The sequence below is a fragment of the Rhinolophus hipposideros genome, assembly GCF_964194185.1.
Source record: "Rhinolophus hipposideros genome assembly, chromosome: 10".
In the NCBI taxonomy this organism is placed as follows: domain Eukaryota; kingdom Metazoa; phylum Chordata; class Mammalia; order Chiroptera; family Rhinolophidae; genus Rhinolophus; species Rhinolophus hipposideros.
In genome coordinates this window covers 2,163,837-2,183,108 of record NC_138056.1, presented here as the reverse complement: position 1 = coordinate 2,183,108, position 19,272 = coordinate 2,163,837, and the positions used below count along the sequence as shown (strand labels likewise).

The following is a 19,272-nucleotide window of genomic DNA, read 5'->3' as shown; positions in this document are numbered from 1 at the left end:
CTCTCGTCTCCCCCCAAGAGAGAAGTCTCTGGGCTACGAGCAGAACAGCTGTTCCCAAGGGCACATGACACAGAGGTGTTTGCCAGGGTCCCCCAGCGGTCTCTCAGTGACCAGCACATTTGTTGTTTAAAAACAAAAAGCATCTATAACAGGGTGACTAAAGTGGGTGACACCGTATTGGATAATTGAAATATGCTAGGAGAGCAGAATTGAAATGTTCTCGCCCAGGAGGAAACCAAAAGGTAAACCTGCCAGGAGAGGGAGGTGCTCGCTAAGCCGATGGGGGGAGTCTTTTCACAGGTGTACGTATCTCAAAGCATCGCCTTGTACACGCTTTAAATGTCTCACAGTTTATGTTATTCCTTGGTAAAGCTGAAAAAACTGGGCTTAACCTGAGACAGAAGGGTGGGGTCTGCTGATGCCTCTGCAGGTTCTGCTCAGAGCTAGCTAGAGCGCAGTGGCCCCAGGTTGAAAACACACAGGGCCACCGTGTCATAGGCAGGCCCGGAGGGGTGCATGTGGCCAAGTCCCAGACCTCGGCGTTTGCACTCCCTTGTTGGGTGGAAGCAGAGCTGTTGGCAGGAGCTGCCTGGTGGTCTGGTCCCCCAGGGCACGGGTGTAGAGCCCATCAATGACATGGTGCTCTGGGCCACGCTGGAGAGAGTGGACAGCACCCAGCTGGGAAGTGGCCCAGGCAGGATTGGAGCCCCCGTGCTGGTCGTCCGTTCTGGGAGAGGAACCTCGTCTCCCCCATTCCTCTGGGTGTGACCAGAGAGATGCCTCTTCTCCCAAGGGTATATGGTGCTGACACAGCATCTGGGGGAGGCCTGCTTGTGTGAGCCTATCAGTCAGCTGCTGAGACAAAGACCCACAGAGCAGGGGACTTAAAGCACAGACACTCGCTGTCCCCAGCCCTAGAGGCTGGAGTCCGAGAGCCGGGTGTCGGCAGGGCTGGCTCTGAGGCCTCTCTCCTCGGCGTGCAGACGGCCGTCTCCTCCCCGTGTCCCCACACGGTCGTCCCTCTGTGTGTGCCTGGGTCCTGATCTCCTCTTATAAGGATACCCGTTATATTACATTACATCCCACCACAATGACCTCATTTTACCTTGATTAGCTCTTTAAAGACCCTATCCTCATACAGTCACATTCTGAGGTCCTGGGAGTTAGAACTTCAGTACATGAGCTGGACACAGTTCAGCTCGTCACAGTGGATAAGGGAGCGACCTTATTCAGGGCCTTCCCACAGGCTCCCGCACACACGGCAGAAAGACCCCTCAGTGGATCTCCTGTCTTTATGTCCCTTGAGGACCAGATATTTGCAAGGAGTAAATTATGGATGTGGTCAGAGGCTTTCTTTCGTCCCCATGAATGTGTGGAAATGCTTTCAGATTTCAGTTCCTCAAACTTGACTGTTTCATACCTGCCCAGGTACCCTGGCTCAGCAGCATTTCCTACGCCAGGACCTGGGATGGAGCCCAGAGGCCCACAGCGTATGTGGCTCACGCAGTCCCGCAGCCGGGCTTCCCGGGTCTGCTCCAGCCAGACAAGCCATCTTTCTGCCATCAGGCCCTGCTGTTGATGGGCCCAATCCCTTGCAGGGCTGCCCGTTCTCATCCGGCATCGCAGGCCCAGATCTGCTTCCTCATGTCCCATTTCCGGTCCTGTCTAGCAAACGCCCCCTCCTCGGTGGCCCGTTGAAAACCAAATGTGGCCTTTCCTTCAGGCTGGTGGAGAGAGGGGACGCTGCCCAGTGGACCACTTGCTCCGAAGCGCCCAGGCCTTTCTGTGCCAGCACCTGTGTGCTGTGTCCTGAGAGCCGGCTGGTTCTGAGTTCCTGGCCTGCACTCCAGAATGCCAGCTGGGGGCCCCGCAGGGGTCCTTGCCCCTGGCTGTCACCAGACCGGACGGGTGCCTGCTGTGGGCCATCCTTGGCGAGGCAGTGCGGAGCGGACCGTAGGAAGAAGGGGACCCCAGGGATAACAGGCAGGCTGACCTGATGTGGGTTCCGACATGGAGCGTCCCCCACCCTGAGCACTCCTGAGAGCTCCAAACGCAGTTTAAAAGGGGGGGGCTCCTTCCGTGCAGAGGGGGTATTTATCCCTCGCTCTTGGTGCCACCAAGTGGGTCCCTTGGGAGCTTCCCCACTTGGGGCCACCACCGACCCTGCTCGGGGCTCGGCCAGCTCGTGCTGCTGTCCGAAGGAGCTGCAGTCAGGCTTGTGGTCAGTTTTTAAACCACCATTTAGCAAATGACAGGATGAAGACACAGGCAAATGACTGTCCCTCCGCCCTGTTTATTATTTTTAAACTGTGTCTGCTTTTCAGTTTATTTTTAAATCTTGAAAGCACAAGGAACATGTTGTTTATCTCCAGGGTGCCTATTCCCCGCGACGTGGCCATTCGTCACTTTCCAGACCGAGCCTGGAGCCTCAAGCCACCGGCCTGGCCCCAGCCGGCCTGCTGAAGCACAAATAACCCTGCAGGTTGTGTGGCCCTCGGGGACCCCTTCCTTTGGGCCATGGGGGGCTGTCACTGACAGGGGCAGCTTATCCTCTAAGCACCAGACCTCTAGGAATAGGACCACATTCAGTGGAAATCTTTCCAAAATGCATCTCACACACACATATATAAACATACACACACACATATGCACACATGATGCCTTGCAACCTTGAAGTGTAAATAAGAAATAATTTAACCTTTTTCCTGGTGACTTGGGTCATTACAATTAATTTTAATAATGATAAACATTTTATTAAGGGCTTTTAAAATGACATATCGCCTTTTTTTTAATGTTTACACTCTGCTCCTTCCCCCCCCCCTTTTTTATTGGGGAATATTGGGGAACAGGGTGTTTCTCCAGGGCCCATCAGCTCCAAGTCATTGTCCTTCAATCTAGTTGTGGAGGGCGCCGCTCAGCTCTAAGTCCAGTCGCCGTTTTCAATCTTAGTTGCAGGGGGCGCAGCCCAGCATCCCATGTGGGAACTGAACCGGCAACCTTGTTGTTGAGAGCTGGTGCTCTAACCACCTGAGCCATCCGGCCGCCCCTTGGGCAGCTCAGCGGCAGCTCATTGTGTTCAATCTAGTTGAGGAGGGTGCAGCTCACTGGCCCGTGTGGGAATCGAACCGGCAGCCCTGTTGTTCAGCGTTTGCGCCCTAACCAGCTGAGCCATCCGTCCACCTGACGTATCTCCTTTAATCCTTCCAACAGCCCTATGCAGTCAGTTCTGTTAGCATGCCCATTTTGCAGATGGAGACCCTGAGGCTCAGAGAGGTGAAGAAACCTGCCCAAGCTCACCTGTGGTTTGCCACGGGTGACACTGCTGTGACACCGTGAAACACATTTTGTCCCTGTACTAAATGGCCCCAGACTCCTTTTCTTAATCTTGTTGTTGGATGGGTTGTCAGTTATTTCCTTTCTTAAAAAAAACTTGTTTCTGCTTCAGGTCCACACTTGTCTAGGAAACCAGGGGAATAAGATGGTTAGAAATGGGTGCAAACCAAGCGTGAGGAGGTGCTGAAGAAGGACCTGAGACCTGCCAGCACGTCCGCTAACGACATGTTGCGTGATGTCTAATTTGACTACTAGAGGCTTTGTTCTTCCTGCCTTCTTGGCCATGTTGTGCATTCCCGGGTGGAATCTGGTAGGGGTCCTCAGGGTTCCTAGCAATTGCCAGTGGGTATCGAGGACCCACTGGAACCCGGACATTCGGGTGTTGTACAGGCATTCGGCCCGTGCGACCTTAGGACAAGCCGAGAGCTGCCTGGCAGTGCCATTTTCAGGTATGGAGCGAGGGCTCAGAGACGGGCCGAGCCTGCCTGCTCAGCGAGCGACAGAGCCCCAGCTAGTCCCAGAGCCCTTCCCAGGTCAGACGCCAGGGCTCCACATTAATTGTAAGAAAAAGGAAGGGAAGGAGAGGGCTGCAGAGTAAGAGACCTGAAGGGAAACGTTTTCAAGTGGGCAGAACTCAGGCAGGACCCTGGGGGTACAGTGTGGATGATGAAACCATAAAGAAGGAGGAGGTGAGCGTTTTGGGGGTTCGTCCTGGACGGCGGGCAGGGCTGTGGCTGTGACGCACCCGACGGGGTCCTGGGGTGGCTGGGCAGCTCTGGTATTTGACCTGGATGGTGCTTGTGGAGGGTTTGTCTAGAAAAGCTCGTGAACCCAGACGTCTGTGTGGTTTGCTGCATTCACATTTTATTTTATAATAAAAGAAGCTTTTAAAAGAAGCCACTCTGGGTGCGACCCCAGGACTGGGAACTGTGACAACCAAGGCCTGGTCCCTGCTCTCAGGCAAAGGTGGCACAGGGGCCTCACTGGCCAGGACTGGCCCCACCCTCCGAGCAGCACCATCTGGCCTTTTCAGAGCAGCTTTCAGAGTTCAAAGACCGCCTTTGCGGTTTTGCTAAGTCCAACACCACCCATTGTTATTTTAAAACATGGTTCGTTAAATCCACTTGCTTAGTTTTACTTAAGTAAATGTATTTCTGGGAGAAACTTGACATCCTTGCTGCAGTTACAAAATCATCACCTCTTGTAATAAATAGCAGGTAACCATAAAAGTATGTGCTGTGAAAAGAAACACGGACTAAATTGCAGCACTGGGGCCCCCGCCCGCCCGTCATGAGCTCGTTTGTCTGCTGTAGCTGTGTGCCCGAGGCCGCCCCACCCAATAAACAGAGATCCGCAGTGATGGAGCTAAAAGGCAGATAAGGACCCAGTCACTTCTCCTGACTTAATAGGAAGGCTGGGAAGGGATTTTAAAAGAAGAGGCCCTTTCTCACTGTGATGACTAATGCTGCCCTGGGTCACCCAGCAGTGTCCGGTGTCTGCCCACGTGTCGGGAAACTCAGGTGACATACACATTCCGATGTGGCTCCGGAGGAGGAGGGGGGCTTCGGTGGCCCATTGCAGGGGCTTGGAGAGCTGGCCTCCCGCCAGGAGCGGGCGGAGTGGGACAGAGAGCCTGCCTCTGAGGCTGGGCAGTGACCTCAGAGAAGCGCTGTCTGGGCCCGCAGTGCAGTGTTGCTGTGTTACCTGGAGACCCCTTCCCAGGAGACAGACTGACATCTGCTGAGCCATGGGCTGTTCCCGGAGGAGCAGCCGGTTTGTCTGTCCATGTGTGCCAGGGCCGTGTGCTCAGCAGCACGGCTAGGAGGGCTGTGTGAGGCTGTACCCTGGCCCCCGCTTCGTGGCAGGGGCGGGTTTGGACGTGCCCCCTCCTGGCAGGGTCATCACTCCGCCCTCATCGGCTTCTGGTTCCTCCTGGGCTGCGATGCTCTCAGCTGAACCCCTGAGGAGGGAACCTGGGAAGAGAACAGCCACAATTGCATCATATGTGTTTACCTGGGAACTAGAAAACATTCTTTGTAAAGAGCCATCTCAAAAAAGGAAAGAAGAAAAAGTTCCGTCTGTTTCCTGGGGCCTTGGGACTCGGGCTCCTGAGGGCAGCTCCTTGCTGCCTGTCTGTGCTGGGAGCAGTTCCGGGTACACCCCAGAGTCCTGAAGCCGCTTTCTGCCCAGACCTGGCACTATTTGTGCCGGCACCTGGCACTCACCACACTCGGCAGTGCCCAGGACCCAGGCTGGCCCTGTGCCCCAAGCTGACTGGCGCCTGGCCAGGGCAGTGACCGCCGGTTGACACGTCAGCGAAAGGTGGGTTGTTTTGATGATAAAAGAGGGAGCAGAGGCACCCTCGCCTTGAGGGGAGCACAGCTGGGTGCTGAGCAGGGGCTGTGGGGCGTGGGGACCCGCTGGTGGTCAGCTCTGGGTGGCACCCAGCTTCACCTCACGTTGACGGGCTGCCCCCGGGGTGGTCAGAGGATGGAAAACTCAGAACCTGGGTGAGGCCACCATGCACACCCACAAAACTGGGTAAAAGTGCCTGCCGCTGTGTGACCATGCACTGTCCCCAAGCTTGGGGACTGGCCATGTTACAGCCCAGTGGGGCAGGGGAGGTCCGAGGAGCAGAGTCTGGCAGCGTTGATGACACGGGGAGGGGACCACGAGGAGCCACAGTTTCCTGTGTGCTGCAGCCTCACCTGTGCCAAGCACGCCACTGTTTCCTTTTCAGGCCGCCAGCAGGGTAGGACCCTTGGAGGAGGTGGTCGTGAGAGGCTGACCACCCCCTGCTCCCGTGGAAGCCGAGGGAAGCACCCCGGACCCTGGCTGTCAGCCTCTCCTGGGTTCCGGCGTCGGGGGCCTCCGGGGGGGGGCCTGTTGACCTGCGGGAAGGCTGTTGTGAGTGGCACATGCCCTGCCTGGCCAGGAGAGCCGTGTTCTGCCTGGAGCCTCTGAGAGGGCCCATTGCTAAGACGCAGGGCCAAAGGGTCCCACACGCAGCTCTGCTGTGTGCGGGGACCCGGGCTGGCTGGGTGACCAGTAGCTGGAGGCTGCAGCCCCACAGGGCAGGCCGCTGGCAGTGGCCACTCAGCTCCTGTCCCTGCCTATCCCCAGCTGCCTCTGAATCTGAACCACCTTCTACCTCCGCCTCCCCGTCCCTGGAGAGTCCTCTGGCTTAGCCCTGTTTGAGCCTCTGATCCAGCTGGCTGCCCCCTTTCCAGGGTCCTCAGAGCCCCCTCGCTTGCTCTCCGTCTTTTAAACTCTGAGCCTTACTTGGGGCGTGGGATGCGAATGTGTGAATTCTACTCTTGCTTTGAGGCTTTTATGAAATCCTTCCTTTAAGCCTTCAAGAGAAAGCGTTAAGCCCCTCCTTTTTCACTCGGTACCCTGGAAAATGTCAAAAGTACACAAAAGCAGAGGGGATGGTGGAGCCGAGACCCCATCGATATCCCACTGTCTCAGAAGCCACCTTCCACGGCCGCATCTCACCCTGAGCACCCATTTAAAATAGCCCCCTGTGCTCACCTCCTTCCTCCCCCCACGTTTTCCTTCTTTTGACACCCGACTTTATAACTGCCAGAGGGGAGACGTCTGGAGGGGCAGAGTGTGTGTCAGGGAGAGAGTGGGGGCTCCCCAAAGTTTCCCTCCAGGTCTGTGCAGGGTCCCAAGACAGGGTCACATGACCGTCCATGCCCATGGCCGATGTGCCATTGCTGGAAAGCAGCAGGCAGTGGGGAACGTTCTGGAAGGTCAGACCCCAGCCTCCCTTTGTGATGTTGGGAGCTCTTGGTAGGATCAAGCCCTCCGTCCCAGAGACGCCCAGGAGGGCCTCTGGCTGCCCTTTCCTCCCTGCCTGGCATCCCCCGGTCTGTTCTTGGCCCCTCTGGCCTGCCGCAGGAGCAGCTCTGAAGGTAAAAGACAGGTAGCCTCTTCAGTCAGCCCAGTCTGCTTACTGAGCACCAAATATATACACATCCTGCTCAGACCCCCGGAGGCATTCAGTAGCACCTACTGTTTGCAGAGCACTGGCTGAACCCTGGGGGCCCAGGCAGGCAGGACCCCATCCTCCCCCTGCCCCGCCAGCACCCTCGGGCCACCTGTCCCTTGGGAGATGTCTTCTCCCACGTCTCCGGGCAAGAGCTCCTTTCATCCCCCGAGGGGTACAGCACCTCTCACTTCTCCTTACTGGTCTTCAGCCCGCTGATGGCTCTCCTGGGTACATTTTCTGACAGAAATAGGAACGCAGGCTCCTTGGGGGCACTCAGACGGGCCCGAGAAGGCCCTCGTCACACCACTGGCTTACATGCACACAGGTGTCGACAGTGTGTGAGCAGATAGTACCGAGACCCTGCGGCCGGCTCCTGACTCCATGCCTTCCCGAGTGCCTTTCCGTTACCAATGCGGAGCTCAGTGGCCCTTTGCGTGGCCTCGGTCAGCGGTCAGTGTTCCGCCCACACCCACCTGCCGATGGGCGTTTCCTCTCCTGTAAATAACAGCACAGAGCGCACCTTGCCCCGCGCCTCTTCACACTAATACTGACTCTACGGGACATCATTCCCCAATAGTAACGGGATGTTGTTCCCCCTAGTAATGGGATGTCGTTCCCCCATAGTTAAAGCACGCATGAGCTGGATGTTCTGAGTCACATTCACAAACTGCCCTCCGTCCCTCCGCAGGGCTGAGTACTGACGGTATCCACCAGGGTGACCCACAGGGCACCAGGGAGCAGCCTGAAAGCAGGGCACTTCCCACTGACCCGCAGGCCATGGGCAGTAGCTGGCCCTGTTAAGGCAGCTCGAGGTCAAGTCAGGTTGACTCGCAGAGACAGGAGCTGTGCCCAGCCCCATGCCAGCTCTCTGGGGACACAGAGTGTAAGACACATCCACCCCAAGGGCCGCAGCCAAGTGCCTCTCCTCCCAGGCCTCTGCCAGGCTCACCTGGGCGCCTCAGGACCCCTGGGCTGCCCTAGCCCGTGGGCAGGCTGCCTGAGGTTCCGTCCCCCAGTGCCCTTGGGACTGCGTGAGTCACACACCTCATCACACATGCCCATTGTTGGTGTAAAAGTCACCTTTCCTGTGATTCCCATTTCTTTCTTCCCACTTTGGAGCTGGAAGGAAGAGCTGAGCTCGGCAAGCCCATCCCCCTGGTTTTGCCTTTGTGGGCTCTGCAGGGGGATTTCAAACACCCTTCCTCAGTCAGGGAGGACCGCCTGGAGGGGGCGGTCTTGTGGTCTCGCAATGCAGGTTCCTCTGACCCCAGGTGGAACCAGGAGCCACTGGGGAACTCCCCTGAGCACCACCCCTTCCAGGGCGGGGATGAGCTGTCGCTTGAAACTGAGGGGTGGTGTTTTAAGGCCAATAAGTGTGCCCAGGGGAAGAGCCTACTGGCAGGCTGGGTTTCCTGGGGCGTCCCCAAGGCGGTGTAGGTGAAGAGGTGTCGGGTTGTCAGGACCCAACCCAGAGGGACATGTTGTGACTTGGGGCCAGCCTCCCAACAGTCGCTGCGTCTCCAGGTGTCATTTTTAGCTGTGGCCTGCTGCTCACGAGGCTCCCCCTGGGGTTTCATGCCTTGGAACTTGTTATTTCATAGCGTAATCAGTGTGTCAGGGAACAGACCCAAACTTAGGCCTTGGAACTTTGAGGACAAGCCCTGCCCTCTCCCCTCTTCCCAGGGGCGCTTTGTCAACCCTGACAACACTGGGGGAGGGGTCCTGGGGTGTCTCTGGACCCTTCTCCACATCTAGTGACACCACCAGGCAACTCACAGGCGGCAGGACTCGGGGCCAGCTGGCTGCCTCAATGTCTGTAAAGTGGGGTCGTGCGCTGACCACACGTGTAGTGAGAGGGCCGTGGGTCAGCACTGTGGTTACGATCAACGAAAATGTGAAAAGGCGAGGAAACTCGACTTTCTTTTTAGGAAACAGCGTCTTTCACTGAAAGTCACGTCCTGGACGTTTCCTTTCCTGGTGTGTTGCAGTCCTTTGTTCCTTTTCGTGGCTGAGTAATAGTCCCTGTACCGACAGACCGCGGTCTGGCCATCCATCGATCAGCTGAGGGAAATCTGGGCTGCTTCCTTTCGGCTGTGTGGACACGTGTGGACACGGTGCTGCGTGCGCATGTTTCTGTAACTCTTTAGTGTGTTTGGTTTTCTCTCTTGTTTCTTTTTTGGTCTTTGTGGGGGCCCTCCGTGTGGCCCCCATATGTCACGGATGAGGCTGATGTCACATTAACATTCTCTCACCGGGAAGCTGTGTGTCCTCTTGTGGGGTGTGCTCTGGATCGGGATGGTGGTCTCCAGGGTCCCGTAAGCAAAGGGGGCTGGTGCAGAGCTTGGGGGCCTGCAGGCTGCTGTCAGGTCACCTTTCTGGACTGTCCCCGCCGTGGCAGGACATGGAGGGGGTGGTTGCCCCAAGGCCAGGCTGGTCCTGCCCGACTGGCAGGGCAGCTTTCTCCGCCAGACACATGACTTCTGCCAGAACCAGTTTCCCCATAAACCACTGGGGAGGGGCAGGTGGATGCCGTGACTGTGGGCCACCCACATTCTGACTTAGGGTCACAGGGGCTGCCATGGCTGGTCATCCCAGAAGGGCCCAGAAGGCGGGGCTCCTGCTCGTGCCCAGTAGCTGCCCGCTCCACCAGTCATCGGGTGAACGAGGCCTCAGGACCCCAGCAGCCTCAGCTGGGAAAAGTGCAGACAGCCCCTCACCTGACATGAAAACCTGCAGGGCCCAGTGCAGGAGAGAGCACACAGTGGGAGCTCAACGAATTGGGCTGCACAAGTCAGCACAGCGGGTTCTAACAGCCCAGGGCTGACCTACTGGGCGCAGGACCTGGAGGTGGGGGTGAGAAGCGCATCCCGTCCTCCCACAGGGTCCTGGGCTCTTGTAGATGGCTGGCTGGGAAGGCTCGGGGTGTGACAAGAGGCAGTGGGCTTCCCGGCCGTGGGGACTGCAGCTCACGTTCTCTCTCTGGAGTTCCTATCCCGGCCCTCAGAACAGTCCCGGCAGCCCCCTCACTGCGGGGTGATGGGCGAGCTGGGAGTCGGGGGTCAGCACTAAATGGCCTCGTGGCCCAGGCAAGTCAACTCACTCTTGGGCCTCAGTTACTGCATCTGTAAAATGGAGAGAAGGCAGGAAACAGAGCATTTGAACGCTTGGGGTTGTTTTTGCTTCTAAGATGTAGGCTGTCCCCAGTCCCTGGACAGGTGGGAGGCTGATAGGAGGGGTGGGGTGTGGTGCCTGCCACCCCCTCCAGCTCCTGCAGCTGTCAGGCTGTAGCTGGGGAGGATTCATGTGGGCTGGTGGGTACGTGCACAGGGCTGGGGCTGCTGCTGGGTCAGAGCTGGGACCCCTGGACACGGGGCTGCTTCTCAGTTTATACAAGGATCGCCTTCAACATCAGTGAAGCCGGCCCCCCCACCTACCCTTTGCGTGCAATTCAAGTTGTGATGAAATCCCTAAAACCCCTTTCCTGAAAACCTTGTTGAGCCTGCACCCCACTGCTGTGTGAGAATGAACTCTGTCCTGGAAATGCCGCTCTGCGAGGGACGGAGGGGGCCGGTGGGCTGGGCCCTGTGCTGGGGCAGCAGGGTGTCTGGGGTCCATGCCCCCCCCCAGTGAAGTCAGTCCCACAAGCAGGACAGGCAGTGGTCTGTGGGGCTATCTCCCCGGGGAGGGCACGCGGGCAGGAGCCCCAGTGGGAAACCTGGGTGAGGACGTGTTCGAGTGACGTTAGCACCCAGGGAGGGTCCCCTGGGTATGTCAAGGGCTTCAGAACTGAAGCCACCCCCCCGGCATGGGTGCTGAGAATCTCTTCTAGACGTGGGCGGGAGGTCAGTCTGGGGACCCAAGCCCACCGTCCTGTCTCGGGTGTGGACATGGAGGCCCAGTGCTGGTCTGAGAGTGGAGCAGGCTCCCGCCCTCCTGGCTGGGCTCCTGACCCCCCCCCCCGTCCCCTCTGCCCTCCTGCCTGGTCACACAGCCCTGAGTGCACCACCGCCAGGCTGCAGTTCGCGTCCAAAAATCAAAGTCCCCTTTTAGTTGGGATGCGGAGCAGGCTCCAGGTGGGACGTGATGGGGTCAGGTCTGCAGCTGGGACCACATCCGGTCCAGCTGCCCAGCTGGGGCTTCCTAGAACTGGGAGGGGAGTGGTCAGCTGCAGAGGAAGTGGCCAGTGGGCAGTGCCCAGGCCAGCTGACTGGGGCTCTGAGCTTGCCGTTGGACGGGTGTCGGTCAGGAGGCCAGGTGGGCGGGTGCCAGAGGCCAGCCCTAACCCACGGCCACATGACCTGGCTGAGTCATAGAACCCTGAGGCGTGGCCATCACTGCCCCCTAAGCAGCCTAAGCCACTTCCTGCCCCTCTCCCCAGGACTCAGCCACTCCACTGCCATGTCTGGGGAATGTTTCTTTGGGGAGGCCCCGCTCCGACCTCTTCCCTCCAGGAGCCTGACCCCCGCCTTCCTTTCTATCCCAGCCCTCAGCATCTCCATGGTGCAGAGGGGGCTTGAAGCTGTGCCACCTTCACGGGAGCCGGGCATGGCTGGAGCCACGAGAACCTTTCCCCTCTTGGGGCCGTGGTTTCTCCATCTCTGCACCCCACCCCCACCTCTCCAGTGTCATAAGAATCTCATCAGGTGGGAGAAAACATATGGAAGGGCCTGGGGGGCTTCGAGGGTCCATCAGCACGGCACAAGGCCTGGGAAAGCTTCAGGTCCAGAGCCCTGCCCGCCTGTCTGGACACATGGGGGACGCGCCCGCACACTGGAATGCATGCCAGGCCGCTCTGAGGGGGCTGCTGCTCCCATGGGGTCTGCTCCTGCTGCCCAGATGCAGCCCCATGTAGTCGGTCCACCCAAGACAGCAGCCCGGCACGTTTTGAAGGTTCAGGCTGGTGCCTGCTCTCGGGGAGGGCAGCTGTTGCTGGGCTGGGGTATGCAGTGACCTCTGTGGGGTGGCTCTGGAGACCTGGGTGGCTTCCTCTGCCCTATGGTCACTAGCCTTGGGGCCTGAGCCAGTTCCTGAGCCACAAGTGTGTGGTATTGACATGTGCTGCTGTCCTTTACCAATGGCTGTTGTCCTTCTCTGGAACCTGCTGACCTCCCCATGGCGTGTGCAGATGGGTAACCAGGCAGGTGGGCTTACGTTGCTTCATCCCTGAGCTTCTCTGTGATGTCAGAGCATTTTTTCCCCGGAATCCACTTGATTCAGGCAGAGGTATATGAGTGCAGGTGCGTTGATGGTGGTGGCCAGACTGCAGTGCCTGCTTCTCCTACTCCCACCAATTATAGAGAACCCCCAGGGGGACGAGCTGCATCCCCTGCCCGGGACCCCTGGCCCTCCAGCTCAGCTGGGCTGGCCCGTCACACTGGGTGCTGGAGAAAAAGCCAAACAGGCTCCTGTGGGCACTGGGGGTGGGCTCACACATTGTTTTCTTCTCAGTCTCTGCAGGCGCCTTCCCCAGACATTGACAGCCCCCACCCCAAAGCAACCCCCACTTATAAACAGAGACATGCATGGATAGCAGAGGCCCCACATCCATCAGAGGCAGAGCTGGACACTCCACCCCGCACATGGGGTCCCCAAGCCTTTGCGGGATGACCCTGAGGAATGTGGTCAGAATGGTCCCCTCCACCTCCCCGCTGCAGGTGGGGTGTGAAGGGGAGTCCACCCTTCTGTGGGTTCCTTCTCAGAGCTGCAGACTTCCCACGGTGGATTCTGCCCCAGATTGCGGCTCTGTCCGCCTGTGCCGCTCTGATAAGGCACAGTGACCTTTCTTTACAGGGGTCCCATTATTCTGGCCTGAAGGTGGGTGTCTGGGTGGAGCGGGAGGGGACAGCGGAAGGCAGCTTCCCATGGGCTGAGGCTGGGGTGGGCTCCCCACGCTCCAGGCCTTGCTGTTGGCCAGTCGGCCTTAGCATTGGGTCAGAGGGCTTGTCTCCTGCCAGGTGTGCACACAGGGCTGGCCCAGGCCCGCACCCCCTGCTTGGGGCCAGCACCATGTGCACCCGTCACCCACTGACGTACAGGGGACTGTCATGCCCCATTGGGAAAGGGAAGCTAAGGAGTCTGCTCAGCTCCTGGAGGGGGGGGCCAGGGGGGCAAGCAGCCGTTGGAGGGACCCCTTCCGGGTTGCCTCTGTCCCAGGCTGCTCCTGGCTCAGCTGGGATCTGTTTCATCATCCATCCTCCCTCTCTCCCCTCATGGTTGGGCTCCTCCAGGGGCTGCAGCCTTCATATTTCTCATCAGTAGGAAAGCAATCGGCAGGTCCTCCCAGCTCCCAGCCCCCTGCCTCCTGCCGGGGCCCCATTCCTCAGCTGCACTGGCCAGTCGAATCCTCAAATCCTCGCTACACCTGGCATGGGGATGGCGGGCGGTGGGAGCCTCACCAGGGTTACGGGAGTGGGGGTGGGGACAGCCCCCAGACCGACCCAGCCACCCCCCTGAGCCTCCTCTTCTGACCGGGTGTTGGCTCCGCCGCCGGCATGCACCAGGGGAGCTGGGCTGCAGAGCTGCATGTCCCTTCTCCTTGTGGTGGGCAGGATGCAGTGGACAGGCAGACATGTCCGCCTTTCCTAGAACTCGCATCCTGTGGGGAGAGGAGAGTTAACCAAGAATGATTGCAACAGAGAACACTGCAGGAACTTTCACTGTTGTGTGGGGAACTCGCATTGTGTGACAGAAGGAGTGGCAACTCTGGGAAGTGACATTTAAGCTCCGTGTGGAATTCCAGAAGGACCCAGCCACTCAGAGATGTGGGTGAGGGCATTGTGGGGCATGGGGGCGAGTTCCGAGCAGAGGCCCCTAGGGGGACGGGCTTGGCATTTTCAAGGAACATAAGGAGCCAGTGAGGCTGGATCAGAGGGGGCAAGAGAGCCAGGTAAGGGTGAGGTGGGTGGAGAGCCTGGAAAACCACGGGGAGACTGGGGCTGGACTGGGTTCCAAGGCGGCAAGGAGCCACTGCGAGGATGTGACCTGGATTCACCTTTGCCATGAACAGAACACTCGCCCCTTGACCCCACTGAGAGAACCCACCCGTGGGCAGTAGGCAGCTGTCACCAGCAGCCAGGGTGGGCCCTGGGAAGACCAAGGGACTTGTATCTTCAGAAGAGCTGTGCAGACCCTGAAGCCGCTGAGGAAGAGGGGCCTCCCTCCCTGTCTGAGCCTGTCACAGGTGCCTTCCAGGGGCCCTGGTCTAGGGGCGTTGGGATACAGAGAGGACATTCACGGCACACACGACATTCAAATTGTTTCATTCTGTCGGTTCAGTCATTTCAATGTCACCTCTGTTGTGTCTGATTGTTGAGTGAATAGGAAGGAAAAAGGAGAGGGGAAGAAGGGAAATCAGGCTCGGCTGACAGGCTAGAAAGAGTCATGGAAGGAGGGAGGAAGGAAAGGAGAGGGAGCAGAGGTTGGATGGATAGGTGATGGATAGATGGGAGGTAAGCAAATGGGCGGATGGATGGATGGAGGATGGGTACATGGAGGGGTGAATGGATGCGTGGATGGTTTTAGAATCCGTCCAACTTGGCTCAAGCCCAAGCATTGCCAATTAGCTGTGTGACCTTGAGTCAAAATCCCAACCTCTCTGAAACCAGTTTCCCCACCTGCAAAATGGCAAAGGTAAGAGCTCAGCCAGGTGACAGGACAGTGATTAGGAAGGGAGAGGCAGGAGGGGCTGGCCCGACCCAGCTGCAGCCTTGGAGACCCTCGTTCTGACCCCCAGGCAGGGGGCATAGTGGAGGTTCTCGGCTTCCACTGGCAGCCCCCAGGCCACTGACATTCTGGGCCACCCTGCCCACTCCTGAAGCCCCTCCCAGTCCACCCTCCCACCCTGCCACAGCAGGAAAGGCTCTGTCTGTGCCCCCGCCCAGGAAGGCCCAGGGCCATGGGAGAAAGTGGGGCCATTGTCCTGGGCTTGGCAGGAAGCCATCGGCCCACCCAGGGAGGTGGCAGGCGACATCCCTGGGTCTGTGGGAGAGATTAGTCAGCGAGCGTCGATAGAGCACGTCCTTGGGAGTGGACAGACCGTGGATCAGGAGCTGCAGTCCGCTCGTCCACCACCTACCAGGCTGTGACCACAGGGAGAAGCATTCAGCTCCTAGAGCCACGACTTTCTCATCTGTAAAACGGGCTGAAGTTGGTGGGGACGGGCACTCTCAGCTGTCAGCTGCTGGCCCCAGCCCTGCTCAGCGTAGGGCGGTTAGGGGACAGTGGACAGAGGGGACTGCCTCTTTCTTCGATCAGGTTGGGGGTAGGAGGCACAGACCTGTCCGTGAGCCGTGCGCGAGACCCCCCGGACAGTGGCAGGGCCTGGGCAGGCGGGAGGCCTGGCAGTCGGGCCCCTGTGGCTACCCCTTCTGTTGGGAGGGGCGGGCTGTTTGGGACAGTGCTGGGAGGCAGGAGGAAAGCTCATCCAGGAAGGTGAGGTTTGGGCTGACACTCACCTCACTGCAAGCACACCTGCACCTTCTCTCTGTGTTAAGGTGCTTTGGATGCGAGCGATCGGAGCCGCCGAGGCGAGTGGGGAGGGTCTCCTGCGTCCTGCTCTCACGGGGGAATGGCTCAGCACCATGCCAGCCATCCCCACCGCCTGGAGCGTTGGGGCCATCTGTCTCATCTGACTGTGTGCCCTCTCTCTGTGCAGCTCTGGGCTGCCGCCCCTGCATGTGACAGTGCTGTCTCCCTGCCATGGAGCTCCATCCCCAGGGAGGGAAAGTCTGACGGCCCAGCGTGGGTCAGGGGCCCACCTCAGGTCCACTCGGCTGGGGCCAGTGTCCTCCAGGGCCAATTTGGTGCTGGGCCTGGGGCTGGGGCGTTCTCAGAGAAAGATGTCTGCCACACCTGGGATGGGCTGCATATCTGGCCAGGCTGGTGCTGGCTTCTGCCAGGGCTGTCACGGCCCTCTCTCTCCAGCCTAGAAAGCCTGAGCTTGGCCCAGAAAGCTCCTGGGGCCAACGGCCCCCTGCTGACCTTCCTCATCCATTTCTGAGATGTCCCCTGAGTGGGGACCTGAGTGTAAGCCGGGGTGGCCCCTGCCACTCACTCTCACTTTCTGAAGTGTCGCTGGTCCCCTTGTGGGGGTGGCTGGGAGGATACCCCAGCATCCAGGCCCCCAGGGCTGCCCCTGGTCTTGTTCTGAGTTGTGACAGCGTGCTCTCACTCCGTCCCTCCATCCCTCCCTTCCTTCCAGAAGCCCCCCAGCGCCCACGCCATGAAGGAGGAGGCCTTCCTGCGGCGCCGCTTCTCACTGTGTCCACCTTCCTCTGCCCCTCAGAAAGCTGAGCCCGGGAGAATCACCCGGAGCCTGCTCTTCGGAGGAGAGAATGAGCTGTACCCTCTCAGCCCAGGTCAGTGCCGGTGCGGCAGCCCCACTTAGCCGGGTCGGGGCAGCTGCTTGAGCCTGGGTCCTCCCCGGCTTTGCAGCCCTGCTGTGTGACCTCAGGCAGCCCCTTCCCCTCTCTGTGCCGTCCAGTTAGTGAGGGCGACAGCCTTGCTCACTCCTCCTCACAGTACTGGCTGTTATGTGGGATTAATGAGCAAAGGGCTTACAGGACAGTAAAGCGCCATGGCCCATGACCCGCAGGGCCGGTGAAGCCCTGTCCGGTGAGCAGGGCCCCCCCGCCCCGTCCAGGCCCTGGGGGGAAGCTCGTCATCCTTGGAGAGGCAGTGTGGTACAGTAGCCCCACACATGGGCTTCAGGAACAGGAGGCCTGAGTCCCAGCCCCAGCTCTCCAGGCTGGGTGGCCCTGAGCCAGCAGCACTCTCTGACCTCAGTTTCCTCGTCTGCGAGACTGGGATAATATTGGTACCTCCTAGCCTCAAAGGAGGGAATGATTCAGTCTAGGCTGCTGTCATGTGGCTTGTGGGCAAAGCGCTAATCACAGAGAACACGTGGTCACCTGTCCTGCTGATGCTCTCGCAGCCCCAGGCCCCCACCCCCTCCCCTCATTCTCCACGCCCCCCCCAGACAAGGAGGAGCTGAGCTTGTTCTGCTACATCTGTGACTGAATCCCCAGAGAGCCCAGACCTTCCTTCCTGGTGCCCCTGCATGGGTGGGAGGTGGGGCCAGCGCCTGCCCTGGGAGACCTCCCGCCTCCCCCCTCCAGTGCCCTGGCCTGGTCTCCTCCAGCCTGCCCACTCCCACCGCCTGCTTTAGGGGTGATGGGAGAGGAGCCCCAGCCCTTCCTGGCCACAGTACCCACCCTGCCCATGGAGGGGACAGAAGAGCATCAGACCCAAGCGCTGCCAGGACTTGAGGGGCTTCTGGGAACCATCCCAGCCAAAGTCTCATCAAACAGTTGGGGAAACTGAGGCCGTGTGGGGAGGGCCTTGTGGAAGTCACTCAGCGGGCCGGGTGTGCAAGACGCCTGGGGAAGGAAATCCAACATTCCTTCTCTGTTGCCGTGCCCTCGAGGAGGGACGCGTCCCAGTAGACAGTCAGTTTCAGAGGAATTTGGTGCCCAGAGCGAGGCAAGGGCCTTCTCCATGGGCAGGGCCAGGAGGTGGGCACAGATGGGCCGTAAGAAGAGGAACCAGCACTCAGCCTCCGACTGCTGGGGAGCTGGCACCCCCGCCCCTCAGGTGCTCTGCGGGCCCCGGGTCCTCCCAACCCAGCGGGCAGCGGTGCTTCAGATGGTCACAGGCCAGGCTCCCAAGACAGCCCTGGAATGCAGAACACCCGGATGAAAGGCTGGTTGGAAGAGCGGAGAGCCCCTGCTCATGCCCAGGCTTTGGGCCAGGCTCTGGGTCACGGCGGGGCATGGGGACGCAGAGGCAGCCAGGCCTCCGCCCCGCGGCCCCGCCGAGGACAGGGGTGCTGGGTCCCCTTCAGTGGCTGCTGTTCCAGGGCCTTTGCTCCTCAGGGAAACCTGGGCCCTGAAACAGCATCACTTCCTCGGGGCCCCATGCCGGCTTCCCCTCTGAGCACGGCTCTCAGCCCCCAGCCGCCCAGCCCCTCCCCACGGCTCCAGGGAGAGGGGTGTGCAGACCCCTGCCCAGGTGGGTTCTGGGTGCCTGTCCTCACTTCTCCCCCAGGATGGTTCTGCCCCGGTGGTTTCTGCCTCTGCTTTTCAGCACAGGGACCTGGGGATACACCACCAGACACAGGAAGCAGTTGGGAGTGGCCATCGGGCAGCCTCGGGCCCCTGAGACCATCCCCCTCTTCCTCCTGCCCATAAACCCAAGGGTTCGGAACCCACTTGATAACAAATGGAGCCGGGGAGGGGTAGCGACACTTCAGGTACCCTCCCTCCCTTCTCAACCGAGCTGGAGAGGGAAGTGGACACCTGCCAGGGCAGGTGCAGGGTCAGTGTCTCCACCTCCCTCCCAGAGTCTAGTTCTCAGGGGCAGTGGAATTCTGGGAGAGGATTTGGGGTGTGGGAGGGGGCTGGGTATAATCTGGCCCCCTGAACCCACTGGCTGCCTCCGCGCCTGGATGCCGTGTTCTGTCTCTGAAAACTGGGGGCCTGGCTTTACAGAACCCCAAGGGACAAGCCACACCAGCGCCCAAAGCGTCCCAGTTCCTCTCTGCAGGTTGTGGAGACCGGGCCAGAGCTCCAGGTCCCTCCCAGTGGTGACAGTGACACTTGTGTTGATTAGATCTCTTGGGCAGTGTCCTGCAGCCACACTGCCTCAGACTGGCTTCCTGCCCCACCCAGGCCGCCTGCCACACGTGGGCAGCCAGCCGGAGAAGCCAGGCCGCCTGCCATGCTCTGGGCCTCACCCCTGCTGCTCTCTTTCAGGGAAGGACATGGAGCCCAACGGCTCGTCGCTGCCCAGGGAGGAAGGGCCCCCAACCCCAGGCTCTGCCACGAAGGTGCCACCGGTAAGTGCCTGGTGTAGGAGGAGCCCAGGGCCCGGAGTCTGCCCAGGTTACAGCAGGAAGTGGCTTGAGAAAGGGGACAGCAGGGGCACCAATGGAGTCTGTCACTCCC

At 59.6% G+C, this 19,272-nt stretch overlaps 1 protein-coding gene across 4 annotated transcripts in view; it reads left to right on the top strand.

The window, feature by feature from the left end:
• The window catches only part of OSBPL5 (oxysterol binding protein like 5), a 54,796-nt gene that overhangs the window by 9,270 nt on the left and 26,254 nt on the right, over positions 1–19,272 (top strand). For 2 of the 4 annotated variants that reach the window (XM_081062250.1, XM_081062251.1), the window contains exons 2-3: positions 16,614–16,686; positions 19,081–19,163. In XM_081062250.1, the coding sequence (XP_080918376.1) occupies positions 19,089–19,163 (75 nt within the window). In that variant the 5' untranslated portion in view covers positions 16,614–16,686; positions 19,081–19,088. Of the gene's footprint in view, positions 1–16,529; positions 16,687–19,080; positions 19,164–19,272 lie in introns of all 4 variants that reach the window. The other 2 variants (XM_081062248.1, XM_081062249.1) reach the window with 1 other exon arrangement.